At 43.0% G+C, this 21,978-nt stretch overlaps 1 protein-coding gene across 37 annotated transcripts in view; it reads right to left on the bottom strand.

Moving 5' to 3' along the window:
* Positions 1-21,938, bottom strand: part of LOC148050328 (uncharacterized) — a 31,603-nt gene extending 9,665 nt beyond the window's left edge. For 3 of the 37 annotated variants that reach the window (XR_015701419.1, XR_015701428.1, XR_015701431.1), the window contains exons 1-8: positions 21,641-21,852; positions 20,569-20,699; positions 19,830-20,287; positions 19,323-19,546; positions 13,181-14,260; positions 6,293-6,693; positions 946-2,824; positions 644-784 (exon numbers count right to left, since the gene is read on the bottom strand). Coding sequence is in view for 16 of the 37 variants with exons in the window: in XM_087744402.1 (XP_087600528.1) it covers positions 6,293-6,430 (138 nt within the window). In the remaining 21 variants the exon portion in view is untranslated. The other 34 variants (XR_015701420.1, XR_015701429.1, XR_015701433.1 and 31 more) reach the window with 28 other exon arrangements.
* Between the last annotated feature and the right edge of the window lie 40 nt (positions 21,939-21,978).

The following is a 21,978-nucleotide window of genomic DNA, read 5'->3' as shown; positions in this document are numbered from 1 at the left end:
AAATCTGAATCAGGATGAAAAGTTGATATTGCAAAACTAACAAAATGGAAAACACATGGGAAAATGAAAGTTTTCTTTTAGAGCTTCAAAACAAATTTACTGGAACATTTCTTTCACTTTGATGTCTGCATTTCAAAACAGAGGAGAAAACAGAGTGGCCCAGCTACCAGTCTGCAGCAACCCGCCGTTGCAGGGGTGGTCCTGCGCGGGGACGGGGGGACGGCACTGGCAGCCGTCACCGAACGGCCAGGCAGTAAGTCCTGCAAGCCAGCGCCGCACCCACAGGGAAGGGAACCCCTCAGAGCAGCTGTGGCCAAACAGCAGCTCCCCGTGGCCAGCAGAGCTGCTCCAAATGCGGCACCTGGCTGGAGCTGCTGAAATGAGAACCACCTCAAAATACCAAAAATAATAACATCTGAAGTCTGAAAAATCAAACAAGACCCCTTACGCGATCAAATATAAAACGAGGTGGGAAACACAAACCAAAACATGATTGCGATTTTTGAAGATTTTACATTTTTTTCCCCAAACGTTACTGAAACATCAACACATTCATTTTAGAAAACAGATGCTTTGATAGGAAACTTCTGTCCAAACATTTCTGCCCATTCCAGTTTAGTCCCTAAACCAAATCAGTGCAAACCTGATCCCGAGAGGTTCCTCTACCAGCAAAGCAGTTGGAGAGAACGTGGCATCCACTCCAGACAAAAGACTTCAGACTTTCTACTCCATTCCTCTCAAATAAAATTTCTTTGTGCTGAGGGTTGGCAGCTCAGGCTCTGGCCTACCTTTCGGTGAGTTCAAATACAGCTAATTTAGAAATGTAGGCTCATCCCTTTAAAACAAGCCTCACTCAGAGATGAATCAGGCTTGACACCGCTGCCAGGTGGCAGCGGCAGACGGAGTACAGCAGCACTCCCAAGGGCTAGAGATGGCAGTACTCACACAGGGTTTGTAGAACTGGAGAACAGAAGGAAGAGGCTAACTTCGATATTCAACGCTGGCAACGCCACACCAGGGGCTGCAGGTTGTCACATCACTTCTGCACGCAGAGAGAAGTAAGCTTAGGGACTGGACTATCGCAGTGGGACTCCCATCCTCTTGTGCCTCCCCGTAAGCACCCCGAGAACCCCCTAACACCACGTGGCTGCTTCCCCTGCACCCATCAAATCCCCTAGCTCCAGATGGGGAGGTTTCCTGTACCGCACGGTTTGCGGGAGCGGAACCTGATTCAGTGGTTTTTCCTGCTCCCTTAGGAACAGCCGTGCTCAGAGCCCCCACGCTCACCCACCAAAGATGCCCTTCCCCAGTCATCACCGGTCAAGACACTCCCAACAGTTCTGATTCTGCATGTTATTCTGACATTTTAACTTTTTTTTTTTACTATGGTACACTTGAAACAATCTCTGGATTGCTGCCAAGCATGCTTCTTCCTTGAAATCTGTAGCCCCCTAGTCTCTCAAACAGAAAAAAACCCAAACAATAAAAACTCAACAAGCCTCCCTCCCCCCAAAAAAAACCCAACAAAAACCAAACCAAACCACATCTACACCCACCTTTTACTAAAGTGTCTTGTTCCAACTCCTCAGTTTCCTCTTGTTTAAGGGAAAGAATATTATGATGCATCTTACAAAACACATTCCACCTTTGTAATACTGTATTATTAGCAAAAGTAAAGGTTTGCCTATGCACAGATTTTGTACCGATACGACTAACTACATTTGTTTGGAAACAAATACAGATGATTCATAAAACTTGCTAGTATCAGTGTAATTATATTAGTATAAACTTATTGATATAGTTCATGAAATCACTTAGCTACTATGCTTAAATGCATGCATAATTGTGCTTAAACCAGCTCTAAATTTGACAAACATATGCCTGACATTTTTAAAGTGCTAGTAAAGAGTATGTTCCAATGAACCCCTTAGAGATCTCAAATCTAAATTAGGAATCTGAGATAACAGGAACACAGAGATGGCATTAAGATCCAGAAAATACGTTCAGGCCTCAAGCCTAACAATTTGCCTATACTGGAAATTTCCTCCAGCTCTGCTTGCTATCTGGTGTTACAAAGTATTCTGTGTTGATAAACAGAAGAATTTGTTAGGAAACAACTGGCATTCAGAAGCTCTTAGGAAATATGTTTACTGGGACGCAGAGGGAGTTCGCAGGCAGTCGGTCACCCCCAACCGCTGCTGCGCCTCTGCCAGGCTCTCCACCGGCATCTTCCACCTAACCATTAGAATTAATTTTCTCCCCCTGCTACATGACTATGCTGGCGACTGCTACTAACAAAGCTGCTAACGTCTCCGAATTCCTGGCCAATCTACGCCAAAGGAAAAATGGTACAAAACACATTCTTGGAGAGCCTGCTTTGGCCAAAACAGAGATAAAAAGTGGAAGAATGGAGTAAAGGTTCCATAAAGTGTGGCAGAAGAGAGGACAGAAACAGCCAGTACCTGGCAGGGCTGACAAAGCCAAGGTTCTCCTGAATAACATCTTGGTTCTACACTCACAAAGTGTGCTGTGGCCTGCATGTGTCTTGTGGCCCTTGTCTTCTCAAAAACAAACAAACAAACAAACAAACCACAAGAAAACACTTTCCCCCCCCCCAAACTGTGAGGGCGGTCAGACACTGGAGCTGGTTGCTCAGAGAGGAGCTATAGTCTCCAAACCTGACTTGACACGGTCCTGGACAACCTGCTGTAGATGACCTGCTTCAGCAGGGAGGTTGGATTAGTTGACCTCAGGAGGTCCCTTCCAACTTAAATGATTCTGTGATGAGTCCCATCGTTGAGTTTCGTGCAATTCAGAAACTCCACTGAGAGAGGAAAAAAAAAATAAAAAAAAAGAAACAATCTCAAACCATTATCAAGTTCCTGTGCATTACTCAGACAAAAATAACCCAAGGGGGGACAAACACCTTCCAGTCAGCAGTGCTGGCTCCATTAGAGAAGCCCTAGTGATTTATCTGTCAATACCAAGTTGGCTAGCTATGGGCTTGCAGCTGGAGAGGAGGCAGTAGTGAATGCATATAAACGTCGTGGAGCCACAAAACAAGATCTGCAACAGAGAAAAGTCATCCTAGACATCCTCAACGTCTCTTTTTGCAGACCTACAGCACTTCCCAGTCAGGGTCAGCTGGCTGATCCCCAAACTGGCATTTGTTGCATGAACTTTCTCAATTAGGGGAGGGAAAAAAAAAAAAAAAGACAAATCAAAAAGCAGCATGTTCTTCTACATCAGTCCCTTTCTCAGTGTCACTGGGTCTAGATCTATTGCCTATCTTTACACAAGCCTGCAGCAGCCGGCTTGAACTCGCCAGCACGAGAATGCAGTGCAGATGCACATCGCTCTTCCCCTTCGCTAGGGCCTGTCTCTACTTTGGGGTGGGGGTTAATATCAAAGAAACTTATGGTATAAACCAAGAAGCATCACAGGGATTGCTCGGTTTGAGATCAAGTCCCAAATTTCAGTTACCCCGACACAACTCGTACGACACCCACCACAGTAATTGCCAGCACCACAGTGAGCCATGAGATGGCTTACCACAATGACGACTGCCTGTTTCAAAACGTCACCAGGCTGTTTGGCTATACCATTACTTAAAATAGCTTAATCATAACGTACCTATACACTACAGGCACTCTGCTCTCTCAGCAATGGCTGAAATGCAAAATGCGTAATGCAAATACTGAGACGGGTTTCGAATGCGGATGTGCTTGAGAAACTCTACACATGCTACCTTCAGGAATGAGGATCTTAAACACCTGGAAGTCTTTGGAGAACACAAACAGCCTATCCGACAGGCACACACAGCTAAAGGGAAAGTCAGTCTGCTCAAAGGAAATGTTCCAAATTGATTCATTTGGGGAAAAGATTGAAAAAGTTTTTGGGTTTTATTTTCAGGTTGCGAATTTTCTTTACGCAGCCTAGAAACAAAAGGTGAAGTGTAACTAGTGACACTTTTTTTAAAAGGGAAAAAGAAATTTCCTGCCTGCTGAGATCTTACATTGGATGCTGAAGTTTTCTGTCCCGTGGGGTACACATAGTCAGAATCTGAGAGAGATGGTAGCAAAATTTGCTCTGCGAAGGAAATTGCTTTACTACAGGTGGCTTAAAATTATCTGGTTTCTATTTATGTTCATTAACTCAAATACCTGGGGAGAAGTAATGTTGGCTGAGACTTCAAATCCTTGCCTTTGCAAGCAAGGGTTTCCAAAGCTGACAGCCCCCCACCTCTGCGTTATCCACAGTCTCCCAACAGAAAAAAAGAAATGTAAGCCGTATTTCTGAAAAGATAAAGAGGATTTCTTTTCCATCCTGTTTTCTAGGCATGATGGAAAATATTTTTTTAAAAGATGACATTACAAACCACTTCTCCCTGTTCTGCTATATGCTAGGAGCAGGAACAGCAGCTTTTTGAGAAACAGCCATAGAAATAAGAGATCACAAAGGACTGAGAGAATTGGAAATAACAGAAACCATGAAGAAGATTTTAGAAGAAACAACAAAAATTCAGAAGTTTTCTACTTACCTCATTTGCCAGCCACGAGTTGTCATCATTCACCAACCCCCTCCACCCCCCCCACCCCCCAATTCTAAGGTCTGCATCTTAACCAGCTAAAAGCTATTAAATAGTCAGAGAATTAGCTTTGGACCCATGTGTATATTAGAACATCTGAAGGGAAATTAGGCAAATAATCACTTTGTATTCAGAAGCCTAACTCAATTTTAATATTAGAAGAGTACTACTTACTTCCAGTCCCACCAGTTTTCCCAGAATCTCCACCCCATTAAACTGGCTTGGCAAGATATTGACTGACAACACATTTCCCCAATGAAATGCAAGTTAAGAATCGCTTGATCATCGGCATTCTTTAGCAGACTGTTCCTGAGAGTATTTCACAGCCTGCCGAGGAGTCTAGGAGCTGATTAGTGCTTCCTTAGGTACCACGTACACCTGATCTATACGGTAACCCCTTTTGGGGACATGAGGAGGCAAAGTCACATCTGGAGAAATCTCAATGTTCCACATAGATTGCTCAATCACTCTGTTCCCTCTTTTTGCTCCTATTTCAGTGCTATGGCTAGTCACTCCTGTCATTCTCAAAACTTTTGCATCTACTATCTGCCAAAGATCACTAGCAGTGGAATAGTAAAAACTTTGTAGAAGGTGATTCTAAGCAATATTACTTTTGGATTTTCTAACAATAACATAACAAAATAGCCAGGCCAGTTATTTCTGCTGAGGAGCAACAACACATCTGCAAATCATGGAGCACTGGTAAAAAGAAACTTCAATACAAAAGCCTTAGGAACATACTTAGCTAAAATAATGTTAAAGACAGCCATAAATGCCTCTCTTTTATGCAAATTTCATAGCCCTCCTGGTCCAAACTTGTGTACATTAAGGATTTTACCCTATTACTTACTTCCACTTCGTAAAATCAAGTATAGCTAGCAAAACATATGCTGTGCTCTATGCACACAGCCCCTAGGCAAAAGACAAAATAAAGTCTGCTTTGGGATATATGTTTACTAAATGCATGAAAGATTAACAGACTCTGTTTCTAGAAATACAGAGATGCAGAATTCCAGAGCCAGAAACACAAGATAAGACCCTGGAAACTGCAGTGGATATGGCCAGAAAAATGTTAATACTAACGAAGTGCTGCTATAACACATTTTGTGTTGGGCAACAAGTTAAAAGCACTTTAACACAGATGACATTCACCAGACAGTCACAGTCATCCACACAAAGAGAAGGCTGTTTTGTTGGTTTTGGAATATCTGACTATGTATATTAGGCAACGGCTTCATTTCAGTGCTAAGTTACGGCCACACTGACAGCCAAGTCACATACACTTACGTTGAAGCAAGAATAAACGGGAAGGTTAAAAACATTGTGGCACTTCATGGCTGCTGTTTGAAAGGCGGGCTGTTGTCTAGATACACATTTAACGTTCATTCTTCTACCTTGCAAGAAAGGCTAAAACGTATTCACTGCTATTAATGAACAAATAAGCAGCAGGTATGATTATCACAAAAAACCGCTTCATCATGCAAGCTAGTAGTAAGTCAACCCCAAACCAGTCCTTTTATCAGCTTCACCAGATAAGCAACTGGCTTCTACTCTGCTACTCGCTATTACAGGATATTCCCTACAATTTCAGTTATGAAATAAAAAGACTATTGGACCTCAATAACCAGCAGGTAGTGGGATCCACCTCCTTCACCTGAACACTTTCCCAGTGTTAATCTCACAACAACAGCACATCTTCCTTACCTCAAGGTTTGGTTCTTGTGAACTCTGTCTCGGGGAGAGCAGGCAAGGAGAAGGGCAGCGGTACAGCTGAAGCCCGCTTGCAGCACCTTCCAAGCAGCATTCATGTTGTTTCACTTGGTCTGCCTCATCAGCAGTCATCTTTTTATTGTTGTTTGAGGTTCTGAACGGGGTGGCCTGGTTAACTCAAAGCCTGATTCCCAGCACTCCTCAATACACGATTGTGCTCGCTGACCTTCACTTGCTCGCAAGCCTACTGCATCTGAAGATGACACAGTCCGGTTTTGGTCATGGCGATACCAAGGACATGCACCCTGCTCCTTCTGCTCCGCTTTCCCTCGGCACAGCTCATTCCAGTCCTCCTCTTTAAACGATCTGGAAATCCTCAGTCAGTCACTGGCCTCCTGCCGAAACAATGGTACCTGTCAAAATCCAAACCTGGGCTTTTCCTCATCCTGTTGTCTTCTCCTCTCCACGTAGGACAGAAATCCCTAAAAGGTACTGGTATAGGCTAGCAACAGGGGGCTATCTGACTTCAGGATTACCCCACCGAACTACAGCTCCCTGGGAACTGATTTGTCAAGAGGAGGCACACCCTGGGAAACGATGGCATCTTGCAGGGATCGGAGATTGGATGTGATCAAAGAATTGCCAAAAAAAGCAACTGTAAAAGGGCAGGACAGACCCACTTCATCACTGCGGTGAGGTGGACTTGCCTGTATGAAAACCTCAATAAAACATTAAGGATCTGACTTGCTTAAAAAGAAGGATTGCCAAGGAGATCAGAGAGGACAGCAACACTACGGACCTCAAGAGCATTTCTTCCCCAATTTCAACACTTTCACCATCAATTAAAACTGATGGCTTTCTGTATATGTGATTGACTGTGCTGTATATCTGCAGGTTCCCCCCCTCAGTCAGGCCTTAAGTCAGCTGCAGGGGGATTCTGTCAAAACAGGATCAGGCCACGAGAAGAGTTGGCCAGAACCGAGTGAAGGAGATGGCTCTCAACAGAGGGAACAATGTACGTGTGCATCTAATCAAGACTTAAGGGGAGCGCCTACACTTTTTAATTAAAACACTTAATGAGCTTAACGTACAGGATTCAGTAATAGGACCTTTTGGCAGGAATCTAAGGGATACCCCTTTAAAAAAAAAAATCCCAAACCAACCAACCAACAAAAACCCAAAAAGGCAAAACGTGCTCTCTATAGGTACATCTACACTCCTGTCCCGCCTTTATTGTGGACTTTTTTTGGGTGGAGTTTAGATATTTCTGGAGAGTACATCATTGCTCTGCAATTATAAAGTGAATTTGTGATAGCAGCTCTTCATAGAAAAAAATACTCAAGTAGTATCTTCCTTTGCTTAAATCCATTTCCTACCCCTAGCTTTAAGTTCCACCCGTGTTTCCCTTGCATTCAGAGATGCTGAGTAAAGACATACTGTGAGTATTTACTGTGAGGAAGGTGGAAAGCTGGAACAAGCTGAAGATGAAATCAAAGGGAAGATACTTTGCTGGTGTCCATGAAAACCAGAAGCTGGTGAGCCACTGTCTTCATTTTAGAGGAACAAAAAGCCGCCTTTAGTGCTCACCCCTAGCTAGTAAAGAATACATCAGAATCTCTCCATTTTACCTCACAGCATAAAAAGCCAAAGGTGACCTGTTTATATCATTGTACTGTCCTTGGACTAATACTTTTCCTGGTACTAGAACTTACCTTAAGTAACCTGTACGCAGAGATGTATCTTCAAATATATATGACCATGTAGATCAGTGCCTTAAAAGTTCACGAACATACTAATTAATACAAGACACTCAAGTCATTTGAGTTCTCATTTGTATAATCGCTTGTCACGAACTTGTGTGTGAATTAGATATACGCCCAGTAAAACAAGTATAGCTCATCTGCATCCACGAAGCTCGATTTGCATGGATGGTCACTGCGAACGGGCAGATGCCTTCGGCACACAGCTCTACGTACCCGCACACGCTCCTGCAGCCCTTCTGTATTTTCAGAATCTGATCCTTGCCTATTTCCTCAGATGAACACCCACCTTTCTTTATAAGCACACACTCTCATTTATGCTCGCTGGCATTCCTGTATTTTCTGATGCCTGTAGTAAGATACCCCATAATTGCCACCTGTTTTGTTTTTTTTTTTTTTAATCTGTTTTCACACAAATTAATTTGAGTTTCGAATGCCTGACTGACCTGTGGAACCGCCTCGGGAAAAAACAGAGGGTGGCCGCAGAATTTCCACATACAGAACCAAGATTTGAAAATGCAGCTCTACTCGTTTTGCCCATACTGCAGTGACTGCTAGAACTCTCAACCACCAGACAAACTTAAAATGTTAATAAACCACAAACATTCATTTCCTATGGCTTTCCACTCATGAGGCTGAGATAGGAAAGCAAATATTTAAGGAACAATGACAGAAAGAGTACATTTTTAAGATTACTGTAAAAACAGTAGAAGTAGACATAAGAAAATAAACAAGGCTATATCATTTTGTATTTTTAAGAAAGAAGCTATTCATGAAGTATGGAGGAAAGAAGAAGAACGTATTTTATTCCTCCCCGCATGGGGCTTTTAAATATACACAACATATCGCGAGCTCTGGGAATTTTCAAAGAGAGTAACGCAGCACATCGGCAGTAATAACATTCGGAGCCTCCGAGTATTTCCCTAGCTCATCTCCAAGCACGCATTCCAGCGTGAAGATCCGTGCCTTGAGCTTCATTCTGGAGACACACAGAATGCTGCGGCACTTTGTACAGCGATTAGCCGGGAAGTCTGACCCCGCAACAAATGGCACTAGACAAGAAAGCTAAATTATCAAAACTTTATTTCAGCACTGTATGCTCAACAGGGTGTTTTGCATATCTGACTAAGCAGCCAATTTGCTGCTAGGTAAGCAAAGAATTTCTGACCCTGTTTGTACAACGCTGAACTCTAGCACGCAAGAGGGTGAACTGTGAATATTCTGTGAGGCTCATTCGATTAAATCACTTGCAATTTTTGTAATAGCATTTCTGTAAAGGAAAAGCACTTCCATTTACCCAAATGCAAACCTCGCTTTAACAGAAATGGGAATATATCATCCATATGAAGAAAAACAAACATACAGGGCCTAGCCAGCCTGTTTCTTTTTGAAGTGAAGTCTTTTTATGCTTAGCAGATGACAAATCCTTTTTGGTATATTCAATATTTAATATCCACCACTTAGTTCTAGGTTTCGTTGTATTTAAAAGAAAATAACATGTCATTTTCCAAGGCCTAGAATAGTGGTACTGCACTCAATGTGGATAGCGATTAACAACAAGAAATCCTTCTCTTTTTCTACCCAGATCTTTTCTGCCCCTCCAGCATTTTTTTCAGTCTGAAAACCATTGTAAGATTTTGCTGGGTCCGGTATTGGCAGAGTTTGCTCCTCACCCATTGCAGCACTCGGATTGCGTGGATGGGAAGGATGGATTTCAGCCACTTGGCCTGTTGACCGACTCTTCAAAGTACCATCTGATATACTTATGCTGCTTCACGTTGTCTCTGAGGTTCAAGACTCAGCAATGAAACCTGGATCCCTCGCATTGTAAGCAACACCCAGGGTGAAACAGATCAGAAAAGTCAGTAAAAATCTGATTATTCTTGTTAGCAAAGAACAAGTCCAGAGAAGAACAGCTAAGACAGCCTTTGTAACAGGTCTCATCAAGTATATAGGCACTTCACAAAAATGAAGGCTGAAAAGGGATAAAATTCCTCCCTCTACATACCTAAGGGATAAACATCAGAGGAGCAAGGCTACTTGATCTAACAGATATCACGACTACAAGGATACAGCCAAACCACCATGAAAAAATTAGATGGCTTGTATGCACCAGAGGCATTTGAACAGCCTCGGCATCTTTCCCTGTTCCCAGTTCAAGGTCATGCAACTTCCTCGTGCTGATCACACTTCCCTCCAGGAACAGGTTTTCACTGACATATTGACCATCCAGACCGAGACCCTCATTGAGGGAAAAACTGCAGCAGCTACTTATTATTACTGCCACTTCAATCACGTAAATACTGGAAGGAAAGAACGAGCTAAATAAGTCTACAGAAACAAATCTGATGGTTGCAGAGAAATTACAAGGTGAACGCGAGTCAACAGTGTTTATTTATTTTGACAGCAGCACTGCACTTTATGGGGATCAAAGACAAATATAACCCAGGTCTCAGCTGGAGTACAGCACCCAGCTTTGGAATGCTGCGCGTTAAGAGGGGTGTATCTAGTACAGACTATCTACAGAAAGCCCGTACAAACGATCAGATGTTCAGCAAACAACCTACAAGGAAGGGCTGAAGAAACAAAGGAGGCGGGCCTGACAAAAAGACCATGAAGTCTGTAAGTACTTTATATTTAAGGTATTAAGAAACCAAAACAAAACAAAGGGGGAAATACCTTTTTTTCCTGTTCATGGCCTGTATGAGAAGAAACAGGCTTACACTGCAGCAAGGAAGATTCAGGTCAGACGTTATGACTAGCAAGGATGGCAAGGTACTGGAGCAAATTACTGGGGAGCAGAAATTGCAGTATTACTTACCTCTAAGAGCAGCCCTCATAAACATCTGCTAGGAAGAAAGTTATGTGTAGCTGACCCGGCCCTGAAAGAGATGGCCTTCCATACTTCTGACTCAATGTTTGATCATTTCACATTCTATCATTATTTATTTGTTTTACTATAATGTCTCTAAAGTCTAGCCACTGACTCATGCCAAGTCCTGGGACAGGATAAACACATGACAGAAATTCCACAATGGGCACAAAAAAAAGAAACATAAGAGGCAGCAGTAGAACAGACAGATAGGGAGGCCCAAAGAAACAGCAAGGCAGCGTTGGTAGTCCCAACGGCGCATCAACAAATAACTCTGAAGGCTTTTGCAGTCATCATAGTAAAGGAAAATTAAGGGTTGTTTAGGAGAAGGGGTTGTTTATGGGAAAATAATGTATGAATTATTAATAATAATTAATAATAAATATATCATTACAATTGAAAATAATTAACAACAACTAATAATAAATAAGTATATAAAATAATTGTATGAAAATAATGGTTTTAAATGCAACAGGCAGACAATGGAGGCCGGCACACTGCATCAAGAAAAACAAGTGGCTGACTAAGGTGAGGTGATGAGAAGCAAGGCAGCGTGGGACCCGAGATAAGGAAAAAGACTTCCTATTGAAAGCAAGAGAGCAGAGCACAAGGAAGGGACGGAATATCCACCTGCACAATCCTGCACAATGCCCTCCGCAGCATCGCTCTGCGTGAACGCAACACATGATGAGATTTGTCACGTTACAGAAAACAATATTGGAAGGAGTGGTTAATTAGATGGTGCCATGTTGCCTAAGTTTTACATGGGCAGGTGGCCACAGACCTCATCACTTAAGATTTCATGTAGAAATATGGACAACCCTACTCAGAATTGGAGAGAATCTTATTTCAAAGATGATGCCTGATTTGAATCTGCGTGATAAGCAAATAAGGCTGTTTCATCTGCTGCGACTAAGACAGTGAAGGAGGAGGACTGGCAGAGGAAAAGAATCTCCAGGTTAACCGTGTGATGCATAAGCTGATGCCTCATTTACAGAGACACTTTCAGGAAGACAAAATGAGATTCTAAATTGTGACAGAAAACAGAACTAGGTAACACCAGAACTGCTGGTAAGACCACTAGTTTCATGCTTATGCAAAATAAGGGAGAGAGGAAGCAAGACGACGGCTGTGGTCTCTGATTACATACCGAAAACCAAGAGAGGGACAAACATGACAGGGTAAGGAAGCATTTAGGAAGATGAGAAAAGAACTGGTGGCAGCCAGCCACAGACGCCATGGGAAAACACAAGTCCAAGAGCATGACTGCTAGCGGCAGAAGCAAGATGAAGGAAATTTCTGCTTCTAGCTAGTGGAGAATCTTGGCCCTCTTGTTAGGGAATAAACACGTTTATGTTGGCTTTGCACCCCACTGTATGTTGTAGCCTGACCAGTGTAAATAGATTTAAGAAAATCAGACATCATAACCTCTTCTACTCTGACATAAAGTTCAGTTTTTGACTTGAACATCACCACGGTTGAGCTGTGAATCACAGCCTCAAATGATTTATCATCTGCGAATGGACGTTACCAGACCACAGGCCTCAAGACAGAATGGATGACCGGGCCATTTACCGCATTTAGTTGTAACGTTACGTGTTAACCCCCAACGTTCACCAGGCTTGCCCACAGAAAACACCGACGCTTTCTTGTTTTCCAGGGGACTGTTTTCACCTGCAATTTTATGAAAGGCTGAAGCACCACATAAACCTCAAGTAGTAAAATGGGGTGTATACCAGTAAACTTTAAAATGCACTACATCTATGTGGAGGGCTGGGAACAAGACAATCACATCAGCATTTATATATCCACGCACAACTAAAGCAAAATCTTTTGTTCAGATGGCAGAAGTCAGCTGTGTCAATTGAATCGCTCTGATGGAACTACTTGAATTTCCATTGCTCAAGTCTGGGTTTGAACAGTCTTGTATGACATTCAACAGACTGAAGGCTTCCTTTGTAAATGGAAGTGCGTGTGGGGAGGGACAACAAACGATTTGGCTGTTACCCAAAAAATAACAACTGTGTAACGTATTTCACTGGAGCAGCATGCCCAGCTTTATCTTTCAGTAAAGGCCTCCCTTCGCTAGGGTGGTGCATGAAGCATTTCCCATATTTTAGGGTCCTCTTTCCATGAGGAAGGAGGCAGGGACCCTCACTCTGCAGACTACCGAAGTCAAACTGGACGTTACTTATCCAAGTCCTGCTTCACCACTGTAGCTACTGTTGTGTTAGCAGACACGAAACGCACCTGCATCACAGCTTTACAGGACAGAGCGCACGGACTACTTGTAAAACTCCTGCTTTTGCCACCCAGAAACTCCGTACCCACCTAGAAGGGAAAACAACACAATGTGGCCACAAGAGGATTAGGATTCTCAATTATTACCAGAAAAACATTTATTTAATTAAATTTTAATTAAATGCCAGGCTAGATCTCATGGCTGATGTCTACCAGCAGCTTCTGTACAAACTTGCTGATCGTTCTTTATTCTCACTGCAGAAGCGGAACTGTAAGCAACTTACGAGCCAAAACCGAAGTGCTCATGAAGCCAATGGCAACAATTCCACTAATTCTACGAGCCAGGCCACCACATCCAGTACACGCTCAACCTCCTATTCAGCACCAACTCATTATACTTATTCCAGTACATCACTTCCATTTTAAAAGCATCAATGGTGCAGGCATGCAAGAACCCCGCTTTGTAACTTTTTAAAAAGGCCCATCTACTTTATCTTTAAAATTAATTTGGTTTGGATAATAACTTCTGCGCTACAGAATTTGCTTCCTTCCCCCTTCATTCTGTCTCTGAGTAAAGAAAGTATCCACGTATTCTAGCACAAGTCAAGTCTTCAATTTGTTAAATTAACTTCTTCCTTTTCTTCCTCTGTGTCTTAAAAGTAGCTGCATTTATTTTTACAACTGGACATAAAAAACGGTAGAAGAGACCCCGCACACTTGAAGACTAGCCCACACGCCTAAGAAGCACCGAGTACTTTTGGGTGGAGAGGAAGGGTAACTCTACTGTCAGTTTGGATTTACAAGTTCTGATCGATCTAGGTTTCCCACACGATGTACACATCACTTACCTCAGCTCAATTTACCCATCTATAAAACGGACACGAGTCTTCCTCCCGGTTTGTACATCTCATGGATATTATTCATAGTTACGGACGATTTTATGATTCTTCATAGTTATCAATCCATCCATTGGCTGGCTTCGTCTCCGGCTCAGTGAGTTTTTGAACCATTACAAGAACTGCAAAATCCTCTTTCGGAGCGCTGGCTAAACCAGGCGTTTCATATCCTATCGCCACCTGTGACTGACCTCTGAGTTTAACAATGGAATTATTTATGTAATTGGGCAAAAAAGGGATGGGTGTACAAGGCACCACACCTTTACATTAGCCAGAAAAATTAACAAATCACAAAGAAAAGCAGAGAAACTAAAGGATTATTAAACTCCATTTGTTAACCTACTTTGGAGACTGTGAAGACCTAATTATTGAGGAAAACCATTCTGGGATGAGCTGATCTTTTACACCAGCTGAAACCATAATTTTCATTTTAGAACTAGAATTATTAAAAAATAATCAGTTTTTACCCTCCTTTCCCGTATTGGAAAGGGGTTCGAAGATGGCACAGAAAAAGGATTAAACTACTATTTTCAGGCTTGGGGTTTTCATTGTTAAAAACAAACACAAAAAAACCAAAACACCACAGCCTTCAGGCAAAAATACATTTTGTAGAGAATCTTAATTTTTAATGGCATTTTCATAAATGCCGTGTGACTCTCATTCCATAAACTGATAGCCATCTATGACAAAGTCAATGTGCAGCGTAACTGCCACAAAAAAGGTCACTCTATTAGGGCTGAGCCCCAGCGCCTACATACACGTGCCAGACATGGAAGCTGCAGAACCACATTACTTACTATCGCTCTGTTTGCAGTCAGGAGATGCTTGGGAGGAGTACAGGGAGTCTCGCTCTATAGTAGAGCTCAGTCCTATAGTAGGACTACCATAGGACTCATGTTGTGCCTGAATTTGAGTCTGTAGGAATTGTACCATAGCAGTCAACAGGGGCAACAGCCAGGGATGCTTACAGAACGTTATCATGAAACGACTAACAATCTTGTGACAACTTCGTCTACTGGAACTCCCGATTCCCTCTTTACCTCTTGCCTGAATCAAGCCACAAAAACCTTTGCTCAAGAATGCCAAACAAGCTGTAGGAGGTAAATTCTTAAGAAACAGGAGGTGGAAACGACAAAAGTGAAGCAACAGGCAGATGAGAGTTTAAGAGCAAACCTGGCAATTCTCTGAAGAGGGTAAGGAAGACTGGATGAAATCAGGAAGGTTGTGTGTGCGTACGTACGTGTCGCTGACACTCAGAACAGCTGGGAAGGAAGCTAAGTACCCTCTTAAATAGGCCAGAGTAAGTATTTCTACTGCACAGATGAAACGTTATGATCTGCTAATGCAGATGTTGGGGAGAGGCAGTTAAATAGACTGCTCTGACTATAAAAATCAGAGTTCCTGAATTCCAGACCCATCTTTGGCACTAGACTGATGCATGACCTTTGGCAATTCACTTTAACACTTTCAAGTGGAAACTGCACTTACTGAGTGCTAGAAAAGTGAGTTTTGATGACACAGGTTAGTGAGAGAAAATAATGTTTTGGGGTTAGCATGCCAGAAGTCCCCCACTTCCCAGTAAAAGATTCTTCCTATTTGAACTAGTATTTATATTAAAAGGAAGCCTGGATCTAGCAGAACATCCCTTATCCCTCATCCCCCCAAATTATTCAAGAGCTCCTAAGTCCAAATTCTACTTTGGATCAAATCAGAAATGTTCCATTCAATATAACGGGAAACAAATATTAATAAATGAAAAGTCTGACCTACAGTCCAAGGAATGGCAAATAGAAAGCATTATCACAGAGAGAGCTAAAAAAGTCCTACTTTCTACAATACTGAAACAAATGAATTTATTACTGAATAAAACCTCGTGTAATGAAGTGCAAAACCGGAAGGTATTTATGTTTAAGAGGGCTGGGTTTTTTCCTTGCCTGAATTCAACAGGTTTTCCTCATTATCAGAGTAATTCAGTCCCTCTGAATCCTTGCCTGCCCTTCCACTATTATTTACAGAGCACACAAAACCAAAACCTTACCACCTCTAATTCCAAAATTTTAGCCCAGCCTAAACACTTTAGGAAATCCTGTGAAGCTTTAGTGTCAGTTTGAAACCTAGCAGAAATAGCCGCATCCGCACAGGCTGGTCTGAAGTTGGCAAGCGGAACAAGGCATTACGCTTCCGCTGCTCCCACCTTTATCACTCACACTACGACCCATAGAGCACTGGACATGACAGATTTTTTTAGTACTGGCAGAAGTTACTACGGCAGCTGCACTGGTAATTACGCTAGTAACTATGTCCCATGAATCACATTCCTCTTGAAGTCCCCTGCCCGAGACCTGTCCTCACTTTCATCTTCACTACGTAAACTGTCAGACTTGAAAGCTCCCACATCCACTGCAGCAAGTTTCATACAATACGCTCTTTCTACAGCAGGTACTTCTTATTTTGAGTGTAAGAAAGAAATGCACTCTGTTCTTTTGAAGTACGTCTGCTAAATCAAAACCTAATCATTCTGTAAAGTATAATAACTACAAGTACATTTCCTTTCCCCCCCTGAAAAGAGCAGAACTGGTCAAATACTCCTGAAAAGTTTTCTTGAAGTCCTAGTGGAACAGTAAGGCTGCTGTACTTGCAACTACATTCACGCTGCTGGCGTGCAGGCCTTGTAAAAATCTCACATCATGCTCTTGTTGCTTGAAGTAACTTGGACAAACTGCTATTAAAAAAAAAAATCCACCTTTCTATTTATCCCAACACACACAGATTTTTCAAGAATCTCTGAATTTTCCATTTTAATTAGAGTCCTCCAAATATCTGTCATCTTCAGGAACAGCTAAATCAGTCCTGCAAATTCTTTTCAAGAAACTTCATTTTATACAGTTTCATTTTGGCATCATCACTCACTATATTTCCCACCTTAGTTAAAAAATACATCAGCACATATTTTTAGCTTTGAATTCTGGTATGTAATCTTCTTAAACTTTTTGTACTAAAAATTGCTAATCCATAAGATGTTTGGCTTACAATGTCCCATTCACGAGATCTTACAAAAGTTCTGAAGTTGACCATGGGCAGGACAGCTTGTAAAAGGAAGACCAAGAGCAGTAAAAATGGCTGAATATTCAGTTACAAGATAAGTAATAGGCATTATAAGCCACTGGAACAAACTGAACAATTATTTCTCATTTGTTAAATCCTGTACAGTAAAATGAAGTATCAAAGCCATAAAAAAAGCACTTTTTGTAACGATGTCATCCTACCTTCATAATAAAACGATTAATGCTTCAGAAAAGATGGACAAAGAAATTTGCCAGCTTATGCGAGGAATTGCCTGGTTATCTAAAGAACACCAAAGAATCAACAACAAATACTCTTAAGCATCCTTTTCACAAAAAGAGATGCTATACAGTGCATTGGTTAAAAAACACAAAAACCCCTTCCAAAACTCACCTAAACCCTGTCCTAAAAGCATGCGAACTACAACCACCAGTTTTGGTAGGAAATAAAAACACATATTTGACAAACAGAAACGAGGGGGTTTGTGGGGGGGTGGCATACTGCGAAAGACTTGCAGGAAACTATTTAAGCTATTTTAAAAACAGATGTACAAGTTATGGAAGGTTTATGGGTGTATATATTGATCAGCCTATTCCCGCAGACCAGCAAGAATGCGTGAAACAATTTCTTCCCCTGTTTTGTTAATTATGAATTTCTAGGCTCCGCTGGCACGCCTGATATTGTGCAAATAAAAAGGCAAACAACATCCCACACTCAGCTCCGGAAAAAAAGCGCCAGTTTTGAGACGTACCAGAAGTATTCACCTCTTCTTCTCCTAATTTCCTAACTTAAAACAGATGCTTCCCATTCTATACATTGCTTTGAATAACCTTTCTTCATTTCTGGTCTGAGCTTCCCAGTTGAGTATCAACCTCTTACTTGAAACACCGCTAGAAAACAGAATATTGTGACACAAATGCGGAGTATTTGTAAGCAATTAACGCAGAAAGCAACAGGATTCACTCATATGCCAGAGCAATTATACACTGGTCCCAGCAGCAAGCACTGAAAAACATATTGTTTTGAACTTGCCCAACTCCCTCAAAGGGCTGATTACATGAGAAAAACGAGCAAATAACAGCAGACAAGAACCCTTCTGGGTTTAGACTTGACCACTCAGTTTACACCTTGCTAACCGCTACTGGGAGAGATTTAAACAGCTGAACAACAGACAGAAGGCACAGCACCAACATCCAAGCCTCTTAAAACAGCAGTAAGCTCCAGAGCTTATTCGTCCAACATCTTGAGCTCGTCTTTTTTTTTTTTTCGGCCTATAGCGCTCCCCTATGGATTTTAAGGGTCTCGAAGCATAAATTCGTGTTGTCAGAAAATTTATATAGTTTCTCAATGCTCATTTTTGTCCCTTTCCCCCAGAATTCCTGGATAACAGCAATCAATACTGTTCTAAATTCCCCTTAATGACCAATACTCCAGCTATGCTGGGGGGTGGGGAAGTTAAGGGCGGGAAGAGGGACAATTTAAGAACAGAATTTTCTCTTTCCAGTTACCATATCTACATCCACAGAAATGACTGAAGAAGATGTTACACAGAACATGAAGGAATGCATTGTCTAGATGCAGCAGGGACAAACAAGATACCAGCAGATCTACAAAGGAGTATTATAAGCCACAAAAAAACAATCAGCAGCTCATTTCAGCAAACGCTCAGCTACCCAGCAATTTTACAGACATAGAACACAGCAGGATTTCACACATGACGCACATGCTTAATGTATAGCAGCCCTTCATATGAAACTTGTGTTAATGTAAGGCTGCAGTATTCACATTAAAAAAAAATGTAAAAAAAAAAGGAAAGAAAAGAAACATGGAGAACCACGCATAACGAAATATAAACTGTGGATGAAATCACCTAATTGGCCAAATTGCAGTTACATTAAACAGTTTTTAAAGCTAGATCAGATAATACCCGAAAGATAATAATATAGAAGCACAGGAAAACTTAACTCAGGCTCAGCAATAACTGAAAAGTTTCTACAGCAAGTGCTTTTAGTATTTTAGATTTTGGCCCAGGCTTCTGACAAACGATCAGCTTCAACATGCAAACCTGTATTTAGAATTTCCTTTTCAGAGAGCTAACAACAAATTACTCTGAGCAATGAAGAAATTGGACAAATATGTGAACCATGTACAAAAATCAAACGTTAACTGTAGCGATTACAGCAATTACTCACAATATTAACTTCTTTGTACTCGAGCTTTAAAAACCAGAACATACAGGTAAGAACGGAGAATATTTTGATCTTCCAATGGGAGACTGACCAGGGATCCTACAGAGCAGCTTCCCACCATCGCGAGCAGGGCTCACATCACTTTTGCTGCTCCGCTCCATTAGGGATTCCAACAAGACAGGATTCCATACACCGTGTCAGTATGCAGTATTCCTAATCAACGATGTCTATAACAGATAGTCGACAGCTTTATTCACAGAAATGCATAATAAAAATTCCCCAACTAAGACCTAGTATTGCTTCATCGAAATGTCACAGTTTCTTCCTCTATTACGAAGAGAGCAGAACCAGATCCTTAGTTTAAATGGCATAGTCATATCCATTTTTAAAGCTGATTTATTTTTTTTCGTAGCCTAAAAGCATTGGTCAGTCCCGTGACCAGATTGTTTTTTTCACTGTTTGTTTAAGAAAAGCTGTACTCTGCAAAGATGTTATTTAAAATTTATTTACCGTTGTGATAGGACGCTTAGATATTTGGCCTGTGGAACATTTCCATTCATTTTTAGTTCTCCAAACAGTTCCCAAGACTTCTCAAACCTTTGCAATACAAACAGCGTGCACATGAATGGGGCAAAGGGGAAACCTACAGGTTTAAACATTTAATTTTGGTTTTGAACTTTGAATAAGTTTCCCCCAAAAGTTTGGAGGGGGGCATTTATACAACTTTATATAATTAGAACACACAACACATTCTTTCTGCTGATAAAACAAAGGAAAAAGTATCTCTGTATTCTCAGAAACTTTTTTTTTTTTTTTTAAATATTATGTCGGTTTAGTTAATACTTATAGACACTTTGTTTCCTTGATAAAAGTTCTTTTCCAAAGGTCTTCACCTGTGCCATGAAAACAAATTCCAGACCAAACCTTCCCTTGTGAAGCCTCAGCCCAGGGGCCACCTTTGTTCGCACCTGTAAAAGAGAATTTAAAACAGAGCTAAAACAAAATTCACCCTGACCCTGAAGTGTCCCAAATGCTTTGCAAAGTTGGTATTCTAAAACTACTACAGTAACGTCTATTATGTTGAAATCAGTGCCACAGAACAACAAATAAAACGACTTTTCTGTGCCACGGAGAAAACGGAGATCCAATGGCTCCAACAGCTCGATCATAATGAGGCCCTAAACCATCACAAACACATTAACCTGTTGCAGAATACCAGTGGTCCCGTACTGTAAGTTACACTTTTTACCTTCAGCTGGATCCAGCTTGACCTTTCTCCCAGCTCGCACCCTCTCAACAGAACTTGTGCTCAGTCGTCAACTGCATACATTACAGTTTATCCGCAGATGACACGGGTAAAAGAAGTATCTCCATCCTGCACTGCAAAATATTTTGACAAGACAGACAGTTTTCCAGCAATTCTCACCTTTTTGTTGATACTGAATATCAAACCTTTCAAACAACTCTTAGGGATTTTTACAGCCCTGCCTTTTTCGGCCACCTGAGGTGAAGGCAAGGTTAACAAGTCCACCAAAACTCCAGTGACTCTGCACCAAGGGACAAACGGGAACCTCACTAAGCGAATGAAGCACATTTTACCTATCGTCTGCTACGCCCAGCAATAACAGTCCCCTATGTTTGATAAAACCAGTCACAAGTACACGGAGACAAGCGAGCGTGGGGTTTTGCTGCTGTCGCAAGGCTAGTGGATCCAATACCTGACACAGATAACAAGGACATAGCTGGCACCTCATTTCAAAAGTCTGCCTGGCAAAAGATACAGGGGAATATACCTCTTATTGGCACCAGAGGCCCTGCCCCACCACTTCATCCAACAACTGGACATAACAGCAAGAGCAGGCTTCCGAGACTGCAAGGCTTCTGGGGACACCTTCGGAGCAGCTACAAGCATCTCCCAGGGAGGGAATCGACCGACCCGGGATTTCTTTGCACAAGCAAAGCCCCCCCGTCCTCCCTCTCTCTGCCCCGAGCCCTCAGCAGCCCCTCCGCCCGAAGGGGGGTTACCCCGAGCGGTAACACCCCGCGCTGACCGAGCGCCCGCCGCCCGGCACCGCCGTCCTACGCGCTCTCCCGCCGGGGCCCGCCGCGGGGATGCCGCCGAGGGCGGGCAGGGCCCGGTGGAGCCGAGCCGAGCCGAGCGGCCTGCCCTGCCCTGCCCGCCTCCCCTCACGGCCGCCGCCGCTGAGGAGATGGCCGCCCCTCCCGCGCGCGCCGCGCGGCCCGCCCGCCTCCCGCTCTCCCCGCCCGCCCGCCATTTCTCGCGCTCCGCCGCCCCTCAGCCGCCCCGCTCCGCTCCGCACCTTTTCCCTCCCTCCTGGCTGCTCGCCCCTGCCCGGGCGGCTCCGGCCCCTAGCGCCGCTCCCCGCCCCGCCTCGGCGCCTCCCCCAGGATCCGGCAGGCGGGGGGGAAAGCGGGAGCGGGGCGGGGGGAAAGGCGGCGGAGCGCACCCCATCCCCGCGGCGGAGCCGCCGCCGCTCCTTCCCCATCAGCCACCAGCACGGAATGATCCTCCGCTCCCAGCCGGGCTGTCCCCCTGGCCGGCTTCGCCGCTCCCCCATTGGCTTCCACCTCCCCTCGCCCGCCCCATTGGCTCCGGCCTCGCCTCAGCGGCGCGGCGGTTGGCGGGGAGGGACGTCAA

The sequence above is a fragment of the Nipponia nippon genome, unplaced genomic scaffold (assembly GCF_047370975.1).
Source record: "Nipponia nippon isolate SJK-2023a ecotype South Korea unplaced genomic scaffold, ASM4737097v1 scaffold_9, whole genome shotgun sequence".
Classification (NCBI taxonomy): Eukaryota; Metazoa; Chordata; class Aves; order Pelecaniformes; family Threskiornithidae; genus Nipponia; species Nipponia nippon.
The sequence above is the reverse complement of the archived record's forward strand: the minus strand, read 5'-3'. Positions and strand labels throughout refer to the sequence as shown.